This window comes from Vicia villosa, linkage group LG4 (genome assembly GCF_029867415.1).
Source record: "Vicia villosa cultivar HV-30 ecotype Madison, WI linkage group LG4, Vvil1.0, whole genome shotgun sequence".
Taxonomy (NCBI): Eukaryota; Viridiplantae; Streptophyta; class Magnoliopsida; order Fabales; family Fabaceae; genus Vicia; species Vicia villosa.
The window spans coordinates 25,142,512-25,165,085 of NC_081183.1; the positions used below are offsets into that span (position 1 = coordinate 25,142,512).

Genomic DNA, 22,574 nt, shown 5'->3' on the forward strand with positions numbered 1-22,574 from the left:
ATACCGACTCCATTTCTTAAGTTGTTGGATGATCCGTCCGTAAATACAATTCACATATGAATGAGTCAACTCTAACAAACTAAAAGCGATTTCAACTGTGAAATCTTCAAATAATAGTGCTTTGAAGACTTTCCTTTACTCGAATAATCTCTTAAAATCCTTATTCAATTTTGATTCTATTATATCCAAATTTTAAAATAGTCTTTTGAATGTTATATTATTTCCCTTATTTTAACAAGTGAAACATGAAAATCCGACTCAACCAAATTACCTTTAATTTACAAAACTTTACACAATCATTTGTTAAACAAAAGCAGTGACACCTTCAGCTGCATCATCATCACATCACATCACATCACATCACACTCTCACTACCTAATTGATTGATGCTACTATCTCTTTTCTGATTAAAAATTAAATTTTTGATTTTGGAATAACCTGCGACTCTTCGAATTATCCGAGGCCACACCTTTTATATGGTCGCTGCTGCAAAATGGCTTCGTCCCTTTTGACAAAGATTCTTTTATCTCCTCGCTCGATTCACACCTCCTCCTTATTCACTCACCACCCACCAATTCTCTCTTCTCTCTTCAATGTAAGAATCGCTTTTTCTCTCAAATTTTTCATCTGGGTATCAATTTTTTATCAACCCACTTCAATTTTGTGTCTGGGTTTTTGTTTCTGTCTTTAAAGTTTTGATTTTTAAGTTTAAGAATCGCTTTTTCTCTCAAATTTTTCATCTGGGTATCAGTTTTTTGTTAACCCACTTCAATTTTGTGTATGGGTTTTTGTTTCTGTCTTTAAAGTTTTGATTTTTAAGTTTGGGAATTGAAATTTTCTGTTGGGTCAGTTATGAATTGTTAATTTGATGAATCCCAATTCTTTGAATTGGGTTTACTAGTGAATCATTCTGAAAAAGGAGCAATTTTTCTTTTCTAGTTTGAATTGTAAATAAACTTGTTGTGTTATTGATCTCAAGGTGTTGTTTGGTGTTGTTCTTTTGACAGAAGCAGGTGTTCTCTATACGAGCTGTTTCAACCTTTACATCCCAAAATACTAAGTTGACTAGTTGGGCTCCTTGTATGGCTTCTTCAGTAGTTAGTAGAAGAGCTACATATTCGACGCGATCTGCACCTACGAATGAGCCGGTTGTTTCTGTAGATTGGCTTTACGAAAACTTGAAGGAGCCGGATATTAAGGTACTTACCGAATTGGTTCTCTTGGTGCCTGAATTGTATCTTTGCATATTTTAGAAAAGCAATAAAGATGCTAGTACTTATGTTGTTTATTCCATGCAGGTAGTGGATGCGTCCTGGTACATGCCGGATGAGCAAAGGAATCCGATTCAAGAGTATCAGGTAACGACATTTGGGTGATATATGTATATGGTATCTATTAAGAGTCCATAAAGGACGATATATGACTTGAACATGTGTTTATAAGTGGGGGCAATTATCACCCTACTAGCTGGTTTTATAAGGATGAGTTAGGCCAAACTCTAATAGTATCACTTCAATTCGTTATCTTACATGTACGTTGTTTGCGTGTTTTTAACATTTTTATGTACCGTTTTTTATTAATGTGCTTTTTGTGTAATGCCATGTGCAACAGGTTGCTCACATTCCCGGGGCCCTTTTCTTTGACATAGATGGAATCGCAGACCGCACTACAAATGTGAGCTTATCTCCATTTTATTCTTTTCGATAGTTTTTTTTATACACCTTTATTGATGAAACAGTTCTTGTATCTGAATCTCGTTTACATATTTTGTCAGCGATCTTCTTATCAATCACTACTATTTATAAATATTGTGATGTCTTTTGTGAGCACTCTTAATGGTTTTGTGATTATTTTATAGATTGCTCTTGGTTGTTAGTGTGTTTATTCTGTCAACAATGTTTATTCTGATTTTTATTCTTGATCAGTTGCCGCACATGTTGCCTTCAGAGGAAGCTTTTGCCGCTGCTGTTTCTGCTCTTGGCATACATAACAAAGACGACCTAATTGTTTATGACGGAAAAGGACTATTTAGTGCAGCCCGTGTTTGGTGGTAAGCCATGGTGTGGTGTAAAAACAAGTGGGCTGTGTAATCCTATGAAGTTTTCTGCCTTTGTTCTCACCAATACCTTTGTTCTCTTTTCAATGGTTAAAAGGATGTTCCGAGTGTTTGGACATGACAGAGTTTGGGTATTAGACGGTGGCCTACCAAGATGGCGTGCATCTGGTTACGATGTTGAATCTAGTGCTTCGAGTGATGCTATTCTTAAAGCCAGTGCTGCAAGTGAGGCAATAGAGAAAGTATCTCAAGGACAAGCAGTGAGTTTGGAATTATATTTTTTAATCTTCCCTTTTTTTTTTGGAGTTGAATTTGACATTTGACGATTTCATTTTAATGCGTTGCATCTTTCATGTGCATTTTTTGTTTTCAGGTTGGTCCAATCACATTTGAGACTAAATTTCAGCCACATCTTGTTTGGACCCTTGAACAGGTTGGTTTAATTATTAGTGCCACTTCAAATGTAAATTTTGAATGCGTGTGCGTCTAATGTCTATCAAATGTCAAAATTACCTTTCTTTTTTTCTTTGTTTCTTTTTGATAATAGGTAACGAAAAATATAGAGGAAAAATCTCACCAACAGGTAGATGCTCGATCAAAGCCTAGGTAATTTATATTCCCTCTTGGTTGTATGCTTTCACATCACATATGATTTGCATGTAACTTAGTTATCAACCCGGAAATGATATAGCATGATGGCTGCTATACAGAAGGTTATAGGTATATATATATATAGGTGTATATATATATATATATATATATATATATATATATATATATATATATATATATATATATATATATATATATATATATATATATATATATATATATATATATATATATATATATATATATATATATATATATATATATATATATATATATATATATACAGAATTATTATGGTTAAATTGCCACCATGATAGCACACGGTGCTATGGAATAGTGGATTTTGTGCTAGTCGCCATATGCTACAATGCTTATTATTTTAGCCATAGGTGGTAATGACATGTTCATATGGTGGATTTTTGGCTGACTGCCGGAACTTGCCATCCACCTTAATGGTTGAAATAAGAGAAAAAAAGCGAGCAATAAATTGTCCAGCATATAGGAGCAAAGCGCTTTGATCTATGAGGTGCTTGAACTGTGAAACTGGGAAGGGTTCTGCTAATCGATGATAGGAACCATATAGATGAATTGGGCCAGGGGACATATTGAGGGAAGAAGGAATTGACCTGTTTGGGGGATCATGGGCTCTGTTAGGAGAAAGAAAGGATCACTTAGAACCTTCTTTGGCAAGGGAGACATTTGACTAGCGGCTAGTAGACATAATGCAATTAATTTTTCTTCTTTTCCATTTGTCCATTGTTTTCAACACAAGTTACAATACCCCCAAGAAAACCGAACTAAGACATGGGACTTGAACTGCAAAGAGCATGATGAACAAATTCAATAGAGACCTACGTGAATGGCATAAAGAATGTTGTTGATTAGCACACCAGCAGAGGACTCTGGCATATACAGTGGGTGTGCTGGTAAGGCCTGGCTAAGCTGAAAATAATGTGGCGAGTATTGGCTTTTGTTCATAGTTTGAAACTGGTTAGAAAGATGTTTGTAAGTGAATCTCATCAATGAAAAAAAAGTGTACTACTTCTAATGCCAAAATCAGGTCAAATAAATAAAAAAGGCAGAACTGCACCAGTAGTCCATTATAGCCTAATTTAAAGTTTTAAAGAAGTTCTATATATTTTTTATGTCAAATTAATCAATTTTCATCTCAAGTTAGTCCCTTATGTTTAAAATCGTGAACAGATTTGACCGAACTTCATTTTTCATCTATGTGTGACCAAAATTCTTACTCGACCCTTCAAAAGGGTAAATTACATCTTCAATTCATCAGGATAACAATTAAATTTCATCAAAATGACTCATGCAAACAATATCTAAGATGCGACTTTGTTGTCAGCAAGGGTTTAATTATGCTGCTGAGTGTTCTTTATAGTATATAATTCAATAATTGTGTCCTCAAATTTCTAACATTAATGAACTAAGAATAAAAGTCGGTTTAATGGCCATGATTAACGTGTTATTTAATTTGGGACACAATTTCGTTTTTGATGTATGATTCTTGGACTTACAAAGATTTTATCCTTTGACAGGTTTGACGGAATTGCACCAGAGCCCAGAAAGGGAATCAGAAGTGGCCACGTACCTGGCAGCAAATGCATTCCTTTTCCCCAGGTACAACATATGGGGTCATGTCGTATTATACTCGCCTATATCGTTATTATTAAGAACTCTTCGGTATATTGTTACATAATGCGTGCATGTAATTTTGAGACAATTATATAATCAATGCGAAATGTTTTTGACCTGCAGATTTTAGATAGTTCACAAGCATTGTTACCAGCAGGCGAGCTTAAGAAGCGATTTGAACAAGAAGGTTCGAACATCTTTCAATATATTTCAAAAATATCGCCGAAATCATTTTCTTCTCGAATTCTATGGTCACAAATTCTCATTATTCTGCAGGCATCTCTTTGGAAAAGCCGGTCGTGACTTCGTGTGGAACAGGAGTAACTGCATGCATTCTTGCATTGGTATTGCTATATCAATTCTTCCCTAATCTTTTCCATCGAAAAGTTCCCGATATATTGGAATTATCTTTTCATTACATTTTTTAATTTGATTTGATTTTTTGTTACCAGGGTCTTCATCGTCTTGGAAAGACCGATGTTCCGGTTTACGACGGATCATGGACCGAATGGGGATCACATCCTGATACTCCTGTTGACACCGCAGATATCGCCGCAAAAACGCAATAGAATCACCAAAATGAAATTGCATGGCAAAAGGCTGTATCTAGTTTTCAAAACATTTTGAGCAGAACTGATTTATGTCTGCATCTTTGCTTTAAAAATGTTAATAATGACAGGATTGTTTGATAACTGTACTAAGGTTTGTGTTTTTAGTTCTTGTCATATGAAATAAAATCAAAGTTAAAAGGATGTTACTAAAAAAATTAATAAAAGGAAAATATAATGTTTAATGTATTTGGTTGAAAATTAAACTATATTGTTTTATTTATAATGAGTCATCTTAGAACAATTCCATATCATCATAAATATGCCATGTCAGTGTGGCACAAATAAAAATTTGCCACATCAATTTTTATTTTAAAAATAAAAATTTCATTAAAGATTGAAAATAATGATTTTTGATATTAAAAACAAAAAAAAAGTTATAGGAACTAAAATTAAATATATGTTGCATCTTTATATAAAAATCTTTTTTTAAATAAATGATAAGTATTAATTAATGAGAAGGACTCTTGAAAAATAAAGTTCAAATTAAAATAAATCATTATTCCTCTTAATTGTTTGTAAAAAAAAAATAAATTTTAATTGAATTTTTTTCCAATTTTTTTATTAAAAAAAATAATGTTTGTTGCGTTTAGTCTACTTGTAACTGAATGTATTTCCATATTTTTAGGGAAAAAATGCAACTTCATTATACAGTTATTATAAATTGATTAGGTCTTCACTGAAAAAAAGTTGATTTGGTCCATTTCACATTTGATCTGTTCGCATCCACTTACCTAAAAGTTAGGAGTATTGGACTAGAATAATTAGGGTTAGGATAACTTGAATCCTAAACTTATACCCTAAAAATACATAAGAAATTTATAATAAATAATAATTATGTTTTGAAAAAACAATTTTTAATTTTTGGGTTTCGGGTTTAGTAATAAAATAGTAACTTTTAAGAGAAAAGGGGTGATGCACTGACAGTGTAAAATAGTTTTACACTGTCAACCAATCACACCCATGTATCCAATTAAACAACACTTTTATTTTAAAAAAGTTTTAATAACATGGCAGATTCCTTGTTTTCTATTGGATGACAGTGTAAAACTATTTTACACTGGCAGTGTATATCCATTATACTCAACTTTTAGTATAATTTTTTTACCTTGGGACAGTAACAAATTATCAAGCATCCGATAACATTTCATGAATGATTCAATTTTAGTTTAAATATTATTTTACATATATTTTTAACATAAAATTACTTATTAGATTAATTTCTGTATTTATTTAATTTTTTATAATTTATAATATATTCAATTGATTTAATATTTATTCAGACAACATTATTTTATATAAGGTTTTGTAATCTAAATTTTAAAAATGAAAAAAGAAAGAAGAAAAGAGAGACAATTTAATAAATTTAGTTAAAGAGGCTCAGACACATCATCAACTAACACGACTTTCATATCATTTAACATGAAAATAAAAAAAACAATGAGTGTTTTATTGTTCGTTCTAATTAAATATGGTTGAACTCGATAAATATAAGACATTTTTATCAAATAAAAATACTAAAGTATAAGACATAAGTTATATAAGATTTTGTAATTAAAATTGTAAAATTTTAAAATATGATATTTTTATCAACATGTTAAAATATAATTTTACCTATATTTTTAATATAAATTTGATTATTAAATTAATGTACACAATTTGTTTAATTTTTTATAAATAATAATATAGTCAATTGATTTAATATTTACTCAGACAACATTATTTATACAAGACAAGTCTATGACAATTTTATCAACAAGTTTAGTGTTTTTTCAAGAGAATCATGCAAAGTTGGCAAATGAAATAAATAACCATACAAATAATTAAAAAAAAAACAAGAAAGTAAAAATGAATAAATAAATGACCCCTCTTACAAACAAAATAAATGAACAACCAAAAATTGAATCTAAACTATAGCTCATGAGAAAAGAGCCCTATTTAAACAACAACATAAAAAATAAAAAAAAACAAAAAAATGAACCAACTCTCAAAAATGTAGAAAACAACCAATAGAAAGTAAAATTATTCTTGTTTTGGTATCTTCTCATCCTCATGATCAATCTCCTTCCCAACAAGTTGCTTAAGACCTTGAAGGATTGAAGGTTTTGACCTAACATCAACATTGTTGGCCAATGTAGTGATAATCCCTTTTGAAATAAAGCACTTTTCTTCCGAATACAACTTCTCTTGAACAAAAGGAGAAACAACTAGCTTGTGTAGATCTTCACTTGGAGGAGGTTCCTTTTCTTCCTGAAATAATCAATCACCAAAATCTAAGACATAATAATATCTATTTTGGTTCCAAAAAGTTAAAGTTCAAGCGAGTTAGACTACAATAGAACACCATATAACACTAGACAGACCTCAAAGCTCAAAGAGCGATAAACAGATATCACTTAGATAATATTATCTATTAAGGATATCATTATATCTGAGAAGTTGAACCCACGACCTCTCGATGTGTGAGCCGACTTATTGACTATATTATACAAAACAAAAACACAAACAAAAACAAAAAAAAGCAGTTATTATTATTATTACTATATTACCTTGCTAAAAGTTTCCATAACTTGAAGCATTCCAACTTGAGCTTGAAGAAACCTAACATAATTAGCAGCAGCACTAAGCATCTCAGCAGTATTCATCTTAGGTCCACCAGGAACCAACTTCCCAAGCTCTTGCGTCTTCTCAGTTATCTTCCTCCTCCTCTCCCTCGCCGCTATACTCTGCGTCGAAATAGTCCTTTCGCCGCTAACCACCTTCTTCTCACATTGCACAACATCAACCACATTCGAACACAAAAACGCTTCCGGTTCCGCTTCCGGTTCGAATAAAGTAGTAGTACTAAAAGGGTTCGCTATAAACTCATCCACAAAATAATTGGCTGAGTTCAAAAGCTCCTGTTGTTGTTGTTGGTGGTTTGTTAACGTTTCTTCATAACCTAGCTTCTGTCGTTTCGGACATGGAAGATTGTTAACGTAGTTATTGAGATTTTCCTCGTTTGGGAAAATGTCATTCATTGAAACGAAACCATCGTTTTGATCACAAGAGAAAGTTGAGTCAATGATTAGTTGATCTTCACAAGGATAATAATAATTATTATTCTCGTTTGAGTAAAAATTAGAAGGACTCGGAAAAAACAAGGTTTCATCTAGAAAGGAAGACGAAAAGTCATAGTTTTGTTGGTGTTGTTGTTGTTGTTCATGATGATGTTGGAAAGTGATGGTTTCGGAGTTGTCGAAGGTTTGAAGAGTTTGATGAGAAGGGTAAGAGTTACTATAGTTGTTGTTGTAGTGTGAAGTGAGAAATCCCATGATAAAAAAACAGGAAACTGCACAAGATAAAGACAAGTACGAGAATCTTTGTTGGAGACAAGTACGAGAATGTTTTTAGAGAGAAAACAGTGTACGAGAATGTTTGAAGGAAGAAAAAGACTTGAGAGAGAAAAGAGAAAAAGAAGAATAAAAAAATTAAGAACAAAAGAGCTATGATATATAAAAATAAACTGAATTTAACCTCACTGAATCATGCTGAGATAATTTAGGGGAAGTTAGAGGCAGTTACACAAAATGCAATTTTTTTTTTGATTTGAGAAAATAAAAATTATGAATTAAAGAAATGAAATAAAATAAAAAAATGAATTAAAATTTGGTGTTTTGCGGAATAGAAGGAGAATTTGGCTAAAAATAAGGAAGTTTAGTTATGGCATCTATATTCACGAAGCATTCATGTCAAGAGTTTTTCTTTGGTCAAAAAGAAATATAATATTTTATTTATTAATTAATTTATTGTATTATTATTAAGTATTTTATTAAAAATGTAGTGTAAAATAAATTAATTTATTATTAAAAAAGTGATTTTTTAAACTAAATTAAAAAGAAATTAGGTTGGAAATTATTTGTGAAACAGTTACATGGCCAGCTCATGTATGTGATTGACCATTTCATAATCTTAATAACCGTTTTGTTAACCCTTTTTTCTTATTGACCATTTCTTATTTTGTTAACCGTTTCCTTAATCCTTTTTTCTCTCTTTTTCTCATGTAGTAATATTAATTTTCTTGTTAGTTTTAATAATTCCTAAATATTTGAGTAAAAAAACACAATTGCTAAATGTTTTTATAAATAAAAAAAAGTAGTTCGAGAAAAAAATTAATACAAAAAAGACAATAGTTAGTCAAAGTAGACAAATAAAATATAAAACTAACCAAATCAACAATAGCATTAATATCCTTTTAGATATTTTATTAGGAATCTATTTAGATATTTTACATTTTACAATAATAGTTAGTACAAGACATAAGACTGTCAATTTATGAGATTTTTAATAGTTTAAGTTTAATTTTTAAGACCCCAAAATTTAGGAATTAAAATTTTTAAAATAAATGAACCCTAAAATAATGAGATATATAAGTAAAGACCCCAAAATTAAAATAGGGTCCCACAAATATATTTTTTGATTTTTAAACCGCTTTTAATTTCAGCATTTTTCTTTTAAAAATTTTTTGGAAAATTGTTTTCTTAAAAAAATCTTTTATGAATTTAATTTTTAAAAACAATATTTTTTATTTCAAAATTTTAACTTTTTTTTTTAAAATTGATTTTTATTCAAAAAAAAAACTTAAATATTTTGTTTCAAACGGTTTTAAAAAAAAAAGTTTTAAAGCCTCTTAGACCCCACAAAAATAATAACATTATGAGACTTACAATTAATAGGTCAAGAAAATACTCATTTATTAAGGGGCCTAAAAATATGAGGTGTAGTAGGGGATCTAATAAATAAATCGTTGTCATGTAGAGTTAATTCTAGTCGAACTCAAGTCCGCACTTGGGTGGCTACGAGATATTGTATATTTTAGGTGTGAGAACCCTCACAACTTTGTGCATTAAAAATGATGCCTCGTTTGGAAGATGTGTTTGAGTGATGTATATAAACTACTCTAAGCCTCGATTCTTAAGTAATGTGGAATTATTTTGGGCAAACCAAAATAATTGCCCCTCAGTCGAGACTAAGAGACACGATAAGAACTCCGAGTTACCATAAACAATGTCACTGTTCCGTTCGAAAACCAGAGTTATTGGTGTAGATTTTTGATGTAGTGGTGCTGATCTTTGATGTGGTTGCACGAGGATAGAGTGAATTATAATTATAATCAATACCTTAGACAATATATGTGGTGACTTATATACAATGTACGATAATCGAGATTATTTTGTATTGAGTTTATGGTCGGTCTAAAATAGTTGTCCTAAAGGTTTGTCATGGTGTGACATACGAGAAGCTTTCTAAAAAACCGTGTCGAAATCTTTATATCAGGATCCTTGTGCTAAGAAGTGGAAGAGATTCGGGGAAAAACACACTAAATACTAGTCTTATCATATAAACAATTCACACGATTTCCTTACAAGTGGCCCTAGGTTCGTAGGTTAGGTCGTGGCGCTTTCCCTTAAGATGCTCGAGTATACTCTAGTGCTCTTATATTTTCGAAGCGAGATTTGGCCGTTGTTTTTCATCTTCCTGTTTTCTACTATTTTGTTCAGGAACCTTAATTATTGGTGTAGATTATTGATGTGGTAATGTAAATCTCTAATGCAGTTGCGTGGGGGTGGACCTGCAAGGTTATCCCTCAAACACCCACGTTATTGAGTGAATAACAAGGGGTACAATGAATTATGATTAGAATCATACCTTAGATTTCACACGTGGTGACTTATATACAATTGACGGTAATTGGGGTTATTTCGCATTGGGCCTATGGCCGAACCATAATAGTTTCCCCAAATCTTGTCGTGATGTGACATACGTGAAGCCTTTTAAGAAAATGGGTCGGGCTCGGGATCCTTGTGCTGAAAAATGTAAAAGATTTAGAGAACAAGCGGATTAAATGGCAATCTCATCATTGAAATGTTAGACATGATTCCCTTACGCGTGGTCTTTAGGTTCATAAGTTAGGGCGTGACATTTTTCCTTAGGATGCTCAAGTGTCGATACATTTGCGAGACGAGATTTGAGCATTATTTCTCATCTTTCCATTTTCTTTTATTCTTGACTATTGATTTATCTTTATTCTCCTATATAAAGATTACTTTACCTTTTAAAATGATTTTCGCTGTTTCTTACCTCCTATATAAAGATTACTTTACCTTTTAAAATGATTTTCGTTGTTTCTTACTACTGAGACTTAGATTCTTCTCGCACCCTTTCTTTCTTCTCTAAGCTCTGGTGATATTTGGTTTTGCCATCTTCTTCTTTTATCCGAATTATGCGTTTCTGATTCATTGTCTTTTCAAGTTTCACCTACTTTTCACCGTTTCTTCGTTTCTATTTCATTGTTTTCTTTACTATGGCCAACATCAAAAAGGAAAGTAAAAGAAAAAGATAATACAGGTTGCATAAATCATACAATATTAAGTGTAGACTGTTTATGGTACAATTCACCGAGAAAATCAAACCGATTTATAGTAAAAGTTTACTTGAACCGAACCGTTTTTATTTACACAGAATCAAACTGAAACAAGATTATTAGTTTGGTATAGCATTTCGAAATTCCGAACCATACCAAACTGTTAGAAGACAATTTTTTCTAAACCGAACCATTTGTTAAGGAATCAAACTGTTAAACCATTTTTCATTTTTTTTTAATTTTAAATTTGTTTTTAGTATTTTTCATTTTCAATTTCGGTTTCGATTTACTTGTGAGATGGTTTGGTTCTAAAATCGTTTGTACAATATGTTTCGGTTCACTAATCAAACATAACAGTTCGACTATTTTAGCTTCAATCAGTTCGGTTCGGCAGTTCGATTCACAGTTTTTTGAACAACCCTAACTAAGTGTAATATCTTCTACAAATCCATACAAAAGGATATACATGAGGGTAGGGGTTGCTCCTAAGGACATTAATACAAATCATTTTCCATCCATGAACAGCCATATATCATTTTGTAAATCAACATGATTCAAACTAATTTATGGAGGAAACAGACACACTTAACAGGTGTGGCAACCCAAGATCAAGACACTCGAATCCGACCAGGGATCGAGGCAAACTGAATGAAGAACAGGAAACCCAAGGTGATCTAGAGTCCAAGAAACCTCCTAAGATTGAACAAATCACTCAAGAGTTAAGAATTAATCAATGTAACAAAGAAACTAGGAAGAAAATAACCAAAGATGCTTAGTTAAGATCAATAAAAAGTGTACAATCTTCTCACATTATCTTCTGAATAAGAAAATTGGTATTGGAGCAAATGGCCGGTTTAACATTTGTAGCTTGCAGCAGATCCAATTCTCAACAGACATTCTAGCAGCAAAAGTTTCAACAGTCTCCAATTCTTCCCTAAACAGATTTAAAAGCATTATACGGCTATTAAAATCGAAAACTATAACCAATGTTTGTGTAAGATTGAGAATCAGAAATATCACCTTCCACCGGGGTGTCCAACATATACGACTATGCTAATAAGTCCTCCTGGTATTACGATTCTCTCTGCAGCTTCTAATGCTTGTAATGTTGTTTCCGATCTTGTTATTATTTCCTTGTCGCCTCCCGGAAGATAACCTAAGTTAAAGGCAACAAGCCTAAAAGTATGCAGCACATTAAGATAGAGTTCATTCTTAAACTTCCAAGAAATTACACCAGTAATATATATGACTACAGTAAGTACCTAACTTAGTACATCGGCTGCGTTCAACGATTAGCTTCTAAATCTAAACACAATAAGAATAGAGAGATGATGCATGTTAAGGAAAAGTGAGTACCTAACTGAGGAATTCCTTTGAACAACTTCCTCCATTTTACTATGGCAAATATTGAAGAGCTTGACATGTTTCTGCATGAATTTGAAATTTTGGTTGGTGACATAAAAGTTCTTATTGTTTTCAATTAAACAGCTTCTGATATTCTTTACGAATTCAAAGTTGAAATGTTCACTCCTTTATAGTCCTCACCTGATAGGAATTAAGCGACTCTTCCAACAACGATGAAGTCTTATCTAAAGCATCTTTCTGAATGTCCAATGCATACACATAACCATTATGTGAATCATCAGCAACCAAATTGAGCATCTCTAAGGTGTCAAAACCATTGCCGCATGTGGCATCGATGACCGTGTCTCCTTTTTGAACAACATGTTTCCATACCCTGGTAGGAACAAAAGCAAAACCTCTCATATAGTGGGTAAAAAGCATTATCATTACACAGTTTATAGATAAATAGGAAAACAATAACTAGTAAGTGTAGCAAAATATATGTTATAGAGTCATAAATAACAAGCAATCATGCCAAATAGAGTTCTGTAACAAACCTGGATTACGTTCACTTTTTATTCAACCAAAGTTACTTTAGAATCAACGAAGCTAAAAAAGCATTCATAAAAGAAACCCTCTAAAGCTACAGCAAAGAGAGTTTGCCAAAAATAATCAGGTTTAGCTATAGGCAATTTGTGAGGCGATGCCTGCCATGGTGGCACCATAGGACGCTGTGTCATGTTTACAATGCAGATTTTCAGCTTCCCACCATCGACAACATTGAATTTAAGTCTGGTCTATCTCAACCCAAAAAGCTAGCTCGTGGGGTGAAGGTTGTACCCTACATATAACTATTTTTCATGTAATATTGCTATCTAAAATGTGAGACTCTCAACATCCTTCATCTAAAGCATAACTCTAACCCAACAAGTTTGTAATTGACTCTAATACCATATTAAAAGAAGTCTTTATATCAACTCTACGACTTAAAACTAAGTCCTACACTGGATGAGAGATGACATTAACATATCTTTATAAGGGAGGAGTCGTTATCTTACAAGTCAAGGTTGAATTAGCCTCAATCCGTATTCTAAGAAGGTAAGCTATCAAAGATACGTTGGGCCACCTGCTAGCCTTTTATGCTATTAGACCACTCCGGACACACTCCAAATGTTCACTAGCTTCACATAAGACGAAATATGGTCTGAAGTCTGAGCAAAGTTTCGTAAGATTGAGTTAGACTGAATTCGAATTCTAAGAAAAGTCGCCTTAGACAAATCTATATAATTATCTGCGAGTGCCGAGTGGTGACTACAAATAGATCTAACAAAAAAGTTTTAACTTTGCCTTGCAATCATGGGCGAAAAACTCATCCTACAAAAGTTGAAGACTTTAACTTGTTCTCTTTATTTAACAGAAGAATCAATAACATAACAACTCAAAAAGCAATCTTTATAAGCAATGCTAGTTCACTATTATAGAGAATCAATAATAACCAAAAACATTAAAACCGTTGAGGTTTAAGAACATACATGTGAGCAACATCCGTTGCCTTTTTCTTTCCAAAGAGGAAGCTCACAAAAACATCCTCTAACCCTGAAAAAAAAGACAACTTCTAGAAGCTTATAAACGCAAAAGGGTATGTGTTATTGTTACAAAGACAGCATTTTGATGAGAGTAACATTGAAGGGGCATAAAAGGTACCTGAAAAGGGAGAATCTTTGGAGAGAGAAGAAGAAGAATGAATGTCATTGGCAACAGCAACAGAAAAGAAGGCATTATTTTGTTTAATGGGTTTTACAGAGCAGAGAGAGTGATTTGTGGAGATGTTGGTTAGAGTGTGTGTCTGTGAAGGAACAAGGAACAAGAGTCTCCGAGAAGAAGTTGCGAAAGAAGAGAAACGATAGCGAAAGGATAACATCACGGTTTGAATTGATTGAAAAATTAATTCATTGTAGCTTGAATTTTTTAAGTGGGGTAAATAAAAATGGTAACCTTACACCACATTTTTTTTTAAAATTTAAATATCTCTTTTATTAAAAAAAATTTAATATGGACATAAAATATAAAATAAATAAGTTCTATTGATTAAGTTATAATATAAAAGTATAATGAGTGACTCATTTAGAATAAAATAGTGGCCGAAACAAAGTGATCTATTTTAATTTTTAATACAGTTTTTTTTCCAATTCTACCATCTAATTAATAAAATTTTCATCATTTTCAATACACGATAAATGTACTATAATAAAAATATTATTCTCTCTTTCTTTTATACACTTTTATTAATCTATATAAAATGGTGAACTAGATTATTCATTATGAGACAGAGAGAGTATAATATCAGAACATAGTAAGTAGAGCCGCGTTAAAACTTTCCCTCTTTTAGAATTAATAGACTATATATATATATATATATATATATATATATATATATATATATATATATATATATATATATATATATATATATATATATATATATATATATATATATATATATATATATATATATATATATATATATATAAAAGAGGGCCTAATTAACAAGAAATTTTAACCGCCTTAAAAAAGTGACTCCATATCTATCGTCAACTAATAAAGTCTTTGCTTTGGACTGGGCTTGAGACTGGCCCACCGTCCGATAGGGCCTAGTCCAGCGTGCTGTAAAGATGGTCCAACAAGAGCAATCCAGATAGCAGTAACCGTTTGAGACTTCACACCCACGTGCCCATCCGAGAGCACGTGACCAACTGTCTACCGAAAGAATCGGTCTTCCTCCTCCGAGGACCACGTGCAGTTGACCAAGGATAGGGGTTACGTGCTGACATTGGCTTACTCATGTAGGATCCTGGCAGTCCCATGTTTTGGGTTTGTGAATCCAGCCCAAAGCAAGAGATCTTGGCCCAATGCTGGGGGCTAGAAATACCCTCTTTCATAAGAGGGTCGGGTATTCACACTCAATCCATTCTCTACCTTCGTACTTGCTCTTCTGACTCTAATTTTCACTTTAGCATCGGAGTACCTTGCAGGTACACCCCTCCTATTTGGAGCAACCAGAATCAAGTTCACAGGCCACGAAGATCTTCTGATCGACATCAGATCAGTCTTCAATTCATTCATCGAAGATATGAAAGAATGATGAACTCATTGTTGTTCAAATTAAGATTATATTTAGCTATCTAGTATGCACAACTATTGCCTTCACGTCAAGTATGGTTGAATTTGATGCGAAGATCATTTTGAGTCTTTTTTTCTACGAACTAAGGTTGAAAATTTTTAATCATCTAAACTTTCTTGACTGACCATATCAATCAAGATTTTAAAGTCACTCTCGACCACTAATTTTGTAAATCACTCTAGTCTAGCTAGCTCCAGACCATGTAACATCATATACAATTCATCAGTGAAAGCATCGCCCACATCAATTTTACGAGCATAATTCCTCACCTAACTTTATGACGAATACGCCTCCGTAACCAGCCATAGAAATAGAGTTATTATAAGTACCATCACAATTGAGCATATCCTTTTGTTATTAGGATGCTGCCATTGAATTTGTCTAGTTTTTGTTCTCAACACCAACCCATTCTTCTAAATACGATTCTCATTCTTGATCTATCTCACCATATGCTTGATTGTTTCAGTTGGCTTGTAAGGGCATTAGAATCCCTCCGTAAAGATTTTTTTATTTCTCCAATTTAAGATGTTCTTGCAAAATGGATAAATATGAATTTCCAATGCATTCTATAAAACTCCACAATATCTTCTTTAACAAATATTAGAAATAATAAATTAAAACAATTTTAAAATTTTTATTTTAAATAATAAAGTACAAAATCAATGTATTAACCAAACAATTAATATTCTGATTTATCAAAATAAAATATTTTAAATTAACATCAAGGTGAGTTAGATATTAGAGTCTTATTACCTGTCATGTATTTATATCTTAAAATTATGAAAAACTCAAATCCAAACTCGAATTCAATCATAGTGGTTTTACTCGTCAAACTCAGGGCGAGTTCAAACGTACCCACAAATACAAGTTATGTTGCTATATACTATAGACCTTACAAATATTTATAAAAGTAATAAAAGTCACCATAATTATGAAATTTCAATGTACTAAAACCTCAACCGATTTTGATATGGCAATAACAATTTTTTAATATTTTAAATTAACTATTCATGGTTTCCTCAAATATACTATTTTTTAAAGATTGTTATAAAACACATTTTAACTTAAAAGCCATTTTGAAAAATATTTTAACAAATACATAAGTTTTGTCCTTTCTATTTTGTTATTTTTTTGAAATTAAATTATATTAAAATTAGAATTTAACAAAAAAAAACACCCCAAATTTCTTTCCTTGTTTATCTTGAGATTCTCCAGAAATCAAATAATTCCTCATCTCTCCAAGATTCCCACTCCTCCTCTCTAGAAAAACTCATGGATATTTTTCATCAATGTTCTTCATTCTTTTTATAAATCAAATACTTGTATAATCTCACATTCTCTTGCATTTCACATTTGACATGAAAATTTTATCATCTCTTTTCTTTCTACATTTATACGAGAATCCGCAAAACAATGTCAACAAAATAGCATCGATGAAATGGATAAATATATAACTTTAGTAACTGAAAACTAAATACAAATCCAAATAAACATAACATTATTATGTCAAAAGATTAAAAAAAAAAACATAGCCTTACAAGGCTTAACAATAAATTAGTTAATTCTTAGCACAATCACTTGGAACAAAAGAAAGTTTCTTCCCTCCAAGATCATACTCTACTTGAAAATCAATCTGGGCCACATTTCCAAGAATCGAAACTCCTTCGATATTCGACGATACTACCGCCAAGCATAACAAGTTACTCTCGTACAACAATAGCATGTTCTTAGGCTCCAATGTAACATTGGCGCCGCCCGTGAAATGGAAAGCAATATGAGGAAAATTTATATCCGGTTTATACGTAAAACAATAGCTAAACGGAGATGAACTATCTTCCACTTGTTCGATACCAATAGCTTCTTTTACCGAAGTTATAAAATTATCAAAAATAGGTGGTTCAAGATACGTTAATGTTGTCCCTGAATCTATGATTATGTTACCATCAGTTTGACCTGTATGAAACATTTTTTGTCCAACCGTGACACCTTCAAGATTGACATAGTAAAAAGTTGGCATGGAAGATTTGATTATAAGAGGTGTAGACACGACTCCTTCACCCGTTATAATTGCCTTGCTCCCGAATCTCAATTTACTAGTCGAGTTTGATGCGAAAGGAACCAAACAATAAGAAAATTTCCGACCGATGGAATCCCCTAGTTGCGAAATTAATGACAACGGCCCGGCTCCTAGACCAACAAGTCCGGATGCTTTACCACTATTATCAGATGTGAAGATATTATAATATCCACATCCAAAAATAGACTTAGGAAATGTAATGTTACCATTAGTAGCACTACTATTAGCACCTTGGAGAGTACTATTAGAAGAACCAAAACTAATGGAATCAAACCCTAATTCACCAATAGAGAATGATCTATCACCATAATGATATGAGTAGAAACACTCATTTGATTTTCCACAAAGTTGTTGTTCTTTAGGGAGCAATGTACAAGAATGTGAGTCACATAGGACATTTGAGAAAGTTGAGGATTTTGTTGTATCATAAAAAGGAGTGTTTTGAGGGAAACAATTCATACAAGGGGAACATTGTACCCAAGTAAGATCACTACCCGTGTCAGCAATAACAAGCTTCTCAATAGGTGGTGTACCTATGAAGATTCTCATTAGATAATCACCATTGTTTGGGAGGATAATTGATTCGGGTGATTCATTTGATAAAAGGGAAAGGGAGAATCTACTTAGTCTAGAGTTTGATCGAAAAGCTGCTTTTTTTATGAGATTGAATTGGGATGTTGAGGGGTTGTGAAAAGGTGACATAGGTGAATCACGATGTATAAGATCAACACTAAAGCTAGTTTGGATGTTAATTGATTTGATAAATGGTGGAGAAGAAAGTGAACATAGTGTTAGGATTACGAATACTAATGAGTCCATGGTTTAGGAAATATAGACCCAAAAAAGTATTCAAGGAAGCAAGTTTGTTAATGTGCTTCTATTTATGCATTTTTGAGGAAGTATCTAAGATTTCTTGTTAGTTAATAAATATATATACATATAATTATAGTTCGATTAATCCAGCTCGATTGGTAGCAGTAGAAATATTCAACGGTATGAATGTAAGTTCGAATCAACGACATCTCATTTATTCACTTTTATAGAATGAATTTCTGACTAATTAATTATTTATAATAAAAAAATATAATTTATATAATAATAAGAATAATTAGCTAACTTCGATGCGATTTGACTTTTGTTATTTGTTTACTTACAAATTTGTCCTATGATTTTGATTTTTTTAAATCTTTGTTGATGGACTTTGGCCCTTATATTTTTTCTCCTAAATTTTGTAGGCCATCTTACAAATTTCTTTTACATTTAAGCTAGTGACCTTATTTATTGATGTGATACACAACTATTATTTATTTTTTTTTAAATTTGAAAAATATTTAAAAAATTGAATATTCACTTGCAATTATAAGATCAAAATTACAATTAGACATTTTTTTATATAGTAACTTATCTCTTGCCTTATGATATTTACTTGAAATATTTATAAAACAAAACGGCCAAACAAAACTTTTGTACAAATAAATAAATAGATAAACTATATTATATAATGTTATTGGAATATCCAAAAGTCACTTGAAATATTAAACACACAATTTATTTCTAAACGGCAAGTCTTTAAGCATAAGTCAAAAGTCAAAGAAAATAAGAAAAATAGTATAGCACATTGGAAAACAATGAAGAGTCATTTTATAGCAATTAGGTGAAGAAATTTGTAAAGGCCTAAATTTGGTCTAATTGAAAATTTTGAAGTGTCTAAAATATATTAGTAAAACAAAGCATGCTAAACGTAGTTTATTAAAAATACAAAATTAAAGAATTATTATATAATCGCAAAGAGTAATTTGAGTATAAATTAAAAATATTTGACTTTGGCTTTTCATTTGTATTATGGCATACATTGTTTAGTACATTAGGGGATAGTTTATTTAGCTTATTCACGTAATTTTAAAATTTCTTTAAGTCGTAAAAGATTATGTGTCCATATTTGAGATTTTCGGTTGGATCTAAACTTGAATTCGGAAGAGTCTGCCTCGATTTCTAATCTATTCAACAGGTCATGGCTGAACTTACTTGACTAAGGGTTTAAGCGGATCAAAAAAATCAATTAAATAGACAATTTAAAAATCAAACTAAAAAAAAAGATCGGTTGTTTCTGGTTCGTTTCCAAATTCGAACCAAACCAATAAAAATCAAGGTGGTATGATTCAGTTCTCGGTTTTAGTTTTTAAAAATTGCCAAATTGATGAACCAAACTAAATGGTTAGAATTAGGTTATAAATCTTTTAATCCAACCAGCATTAAGTCCAAATTTTGTATGGATCAAACCATTCTCCATCTTTGTTTACATTTTCTTCCTTTCAGTAAAAGACACATCTAGAACCAAACTCAAAGACATATAAAGTAGAAGTTATAAGTCACATAAACTTGGTTTTACCAAACTGCCGCTCTCGTTTCCCGCAACCACGGTTGCTCTACCATCATTATGATATGTTATGGTCGTCTTCTTCATGTTCAAATTCTCTTCATTAATTTTCATTTTTTTTTTACCTTTTTTGTTTCTCATTCTTCAACAAAATTCCTTCTAGTGTTATTACAAAATAGTTTTAATTGATGTGTATTTGAGGTGTGTGAAACATGTTAATTTGTATTGAAAATTGTTATTGTTATTATGGTGTTTTATTTGTTAAGCTTTCGAATCTCTTACCAACCTTCTAATACCAAGTGCCAACTTTTATATTTGATAGTGAACTTATTTCATGATGCAATAGAAATCATGTCACTATTTTGTATGATTAAAAACAACTTGCAATTTGTTTGAAAAAATAGAGCACAAAATAAATTATATGAAATGTATTATTTTAAAAAAATAATAGCATTTTGTCAAAAAAAAAACATAAAATACACCTAAAACCACGATAGTAGAGAATATATTGATGAATATAATGTTTGCAAAAAACATTATAAACTGATCAACCAAACCAAACCAAATCGAACAAAACAAGTTAGTTTGGTTCAATTTCATTTTTGAAAATATTAAAAACCGAACAAACCAAATCGATGGAGATATCATCGGTTCAAACATTTTTTTCACTACTATAGAATATACCTTTCGTAAAACAATATTACAACGGCCTCCTTGTTAACCGTGGTGGTGTCTCGTTTTTGGGCTTTTTTTTTTTTTTGCTTTTACTAAAAGATATATTACTACAGTCATTGTTAAAATTCATAGTGAAATATACCACAAGTTACAGGGTTCGAATCTCAACTTCCTCAATTTACAATTTTATCGTCACATAAAGGGAATGTCCTTGTATAACACAATGGTTCATTTAGTCAACCGTGGTGTAAACTCCAATAATTTCATCACAGTTCTTCTTATCAACCGTGATGAAAAGTGATATTTATTTATATATAAGTGAAATTATCTCTCGCTCAGCACATAACAGAAGTTTCTCTCAAAAGAAAATCCTAATATATTTCACTCTTCTCTCTCAAAACATAACCCTAACATCCATGTCACTCATCACACATACGAAAACCTTAGATTCATCTTCATCAAACTAATACAACTACGTCGTTTTCACCAATGGCTACTTTCAGGTTCGTTCATTAAGCTTATGCTCCGATTTCGTTTATAATTCTATTTTTCTATTATTGTTTAGTTTCTGTTTCTGTTTCTGTTTATGGTTTTTGTTTCAAACCCTAAGCTTGAATTGTTTATTTTTTTGTGTATGTTTATGCTTATTCTTACTTGTAGGTATGGTTGGATGGATGAAAAAATTAACGAGGATGAAATTAAAGTGAGTGCTGCAAACACATGTTTGTCGCACTCACTTCAAATTCATCCTCCTTTCATTTTGGATTCCATCATGGGACATGTATGTTCTAGGTTGTTTAAGGGTTTGTTGTTGATGAATGTTGTTAATATTTGTTTCAGATGAGTTTATTATATCTTATGTGGTTTGCTTGTTTTTCCAACACCTTACCGAATATATAACCTTTTAGATTGTATTAGAAAATTATAATATAATAGATAAAGTTATATTTGAAAACAAGTTACACGTTCAATTCTAGACAAGAATCCTTTAGTCCATTATCTGCATTTTATTCTTTAATAGTGAGAACTTAGTTCAATGCTTCTTATTTTTCAACTCCCATTCCTTCACCTATAATTTAGTTTGCAATTGTAAATATATGGTGCAAAAAGAACTAGAGGTGAATGAAGGGGGTTGAAGAACTAGGAGCATCAAAACCAAGTTCTCACAATTAGAGAACAAAATGCGGATAAGGAGCTGAAGAATTCTTGTCTAGCATTGAACGTGTAATTTTTTCTTCTAATATAACTTTATTTGACATATTATAATATTCTAGATCAGAATGAAAATGTTAGACGCTAGGCTTAGGATCTAGAGGGGGGGTTGAATAGATCCCTTTAAAAATTTATTCACTTTTAAATTTGTTTTCAAAGATGGCTTGCGAAAGCGCTCTGGGATCGACTCACGTCTATTCCGAACCGTTATTGGTAGAATCGGATATGCGACTAAATCTTTAATAAATGTAACGGATAGTAAAATGAGAAGTAGTTTGAATCATTTGGTTTTTGAAAAATATTTGTTTGAACAATTAAACACTCAAGCACCTACTTCCAACAAAATATAATTGACAAATTGACTCGGTCAATTTATTGAACA

At 31.6% G+C, this 22,574-nt stretch overlaps 4 protein-coding genes across 5 annotated transcripts; 1 reads left to right on the forward strand and 3 right to left on the reverse strand.

The window, feature by feature from the left end:
* The first annotated feature begins 356 nt into the window (after nucleotides 1–356).
* Nucleotides 357–5,067, forward strand: LOC131594649 (thiosulfate/3-mercaptopyruvate sulfurtransferase 2-like). 2 transcript variants are annotated; one of them, XM_058866828.1, is made up of 12 exons: nucleotides 357–595; nucleotides 1,014–1,199; nucleotides 1,299–1,358; nucleotides 1,612–1,674; nucleotides 1,926–2,050; nucleotides 2,154–2,316; nucleotides 2,430–2,489; nucleotides 2,604–2,662; nucleotides 4,219–4,300; nucleotides 4,439–4,502; nucleotides 4,592–4,659; nucleotides 4,768–5,067. In XM_058866828.1, exons 1-12 carry the CDS (start codon nucleotides 494–496, stop codon nucleotides 4,882–4,884), a joined length of 1,149 nt encoding a protein of 382 aa, XP_058722811.1. In that variant the 5' UTR covers nucleotides 357–493; the 3' UTR covers nucleotides 4,885–5,067. The 2 variants fall into 2 exon arrangements, with proteins under 2 accessions (XP_058722811.1, XP_058722810.1); XM_058866827.1 differs by having other exon boundaries at nucleotides 362–595; nucleotides 1,008–1,199.
* A 1,878-nt stretch (nucleotides 5,068–6,945) lies between these two features.
* Nucleotides 6,946–8,237, reverse strand: LOC131596909 (transcription factor bHLH52-like). The gene is made up of 2 exons (XM_058869644.1): nucleotides 7,473–8,237; nucleotides 6,946–7,173 (listed from the first exon to the last, which is right to left on the reverse strand). The coding sequence occupies exons 1-2, from the start codon at nucleotides 8,235–8,237 to the stop codon at nucleotides 6,946–6,948; spliced, it is 993 nt and encodes a 330-aa protein (XP_058725627.1).
* Nucleotides 8,238–11,628: 3,391 nt separating this feature from the next.
* LOC131598977 (tRNA (mnm(5)s(2)U34)-methyltransferase, chloroplastic-like) lies at nucleotides 11,629–14,631 on the reverse strand. The gene is made up of 7 exons (XM_058871503.1): nucleotides 14,375–14,631; nucleotides 14,203–14,266; nucleotides 12,872–13,064; nucleotides 12,683–12,753; nucleotides 12,347–12,502; nucleotides 12,136–12,260; nucleotides 11,629–12,019 (listed from the first exon to the last, which is right to left on the reverse strand). Exons 1-6 carry the CDS (start codon nucleotides 14,589–14,591, stop codon nucleotides 12,137–12,139), a joined length of 825 nt encoding a protein of 274 aa, XP_058727486.1. The 5' UTR covers nucleotides 14,592–14,631; the 3' UTR covers nucleotides 11,629–12,019; nucleotide 12,136.
* A 2,619-nt stretch (nucleotides 14,632–17,250) lies between these two features.
* Nucleotides 17,251–18,839, reverse strand: LOC131598978 (aspartic proteinase CDR1-like). Its single transcript, XM_058871504.1, has one exon. It carries the CDS (start codon nucleotides 18,745–18,747, stop codon nucleotides 17,410–17,412), a length of 1,338 nt encoding a protein of 445 aa, XP_058727487.1. The 5' UTR covers nucleotides 18,748–18,839; the 3' UTR covers nucleotides 17,251–17,409.
* Nucleotides 18,840–22,574: the final 3,735 nt, after the last annotated feature.

Excerpts from the sequence above, each read along its gene's own strand:
- LOC131598977 (XM_058871503.1), bottom strand. The coding sequence starts at position 14,591 with ATGTTATCCTTTCGCTATCGTTTCTCTTCTTTCGCAACTTCTTCTCGG. Across the intron at positions 13,065-14,202 it reads GCAACGGATGTTGCTCACAT|GGTATGGAAACATGTTGTTC; the intron begins GTATGTTCTTAA and ends TGTTCCTACCAG. Across the intron at positions 12,503-12,682 it reads CAAAGGAATTCCTCAGTTAG|GCTTGTTGCCTTTAACTTAG; the intron begins GTACTCACTTTT and ends GCATACTTTTAG.
- LOC131596909 (XM_058869644.1), bottom strand. The coding sequence starts at position 8,237 with ATGGGATTTCTCACTTCACACTACAACAACAACTATAGTAACTCTTAC. Across the intron at positions 7,174-7,472 it reads TTATGGAAACTTTTAGCAAG|GAAGAAAAGGAACCTCCTCC; the intron begins GTAATATAGTAA and ends TGATTATTTCAG.
- LOC131598978 (XM_058871504.1), bottom strand. The coding sequence starts at position 18,747 with ATGGACTCATTAGTATTCGTAATCCTAACACTATGTTCACTTTCTTCT.
- LOC131594649 (XM_058866827.1), top strand. The coding sequence starts at position 494 with ATGGCTTCGTCCCTTTTGACAAAGATTCTTTTATCTCCTCGCTCGATT. Across the intron at positions 2,490-2,603 it reads TTGTTTGGACCCTTGAACAG|GTAACGAAAAATATAGAGGA; the intron begins GTTGGTTTAATT and ends TTTTGATAATAG. Across the intron at positions 2,663-4,218 it reads GATGCTCGATCAAAGCCTAG|GTTTGACGGAATTGCACCAG; the intron begins GTAATTTATATT and ends ATCCTTTGACAG.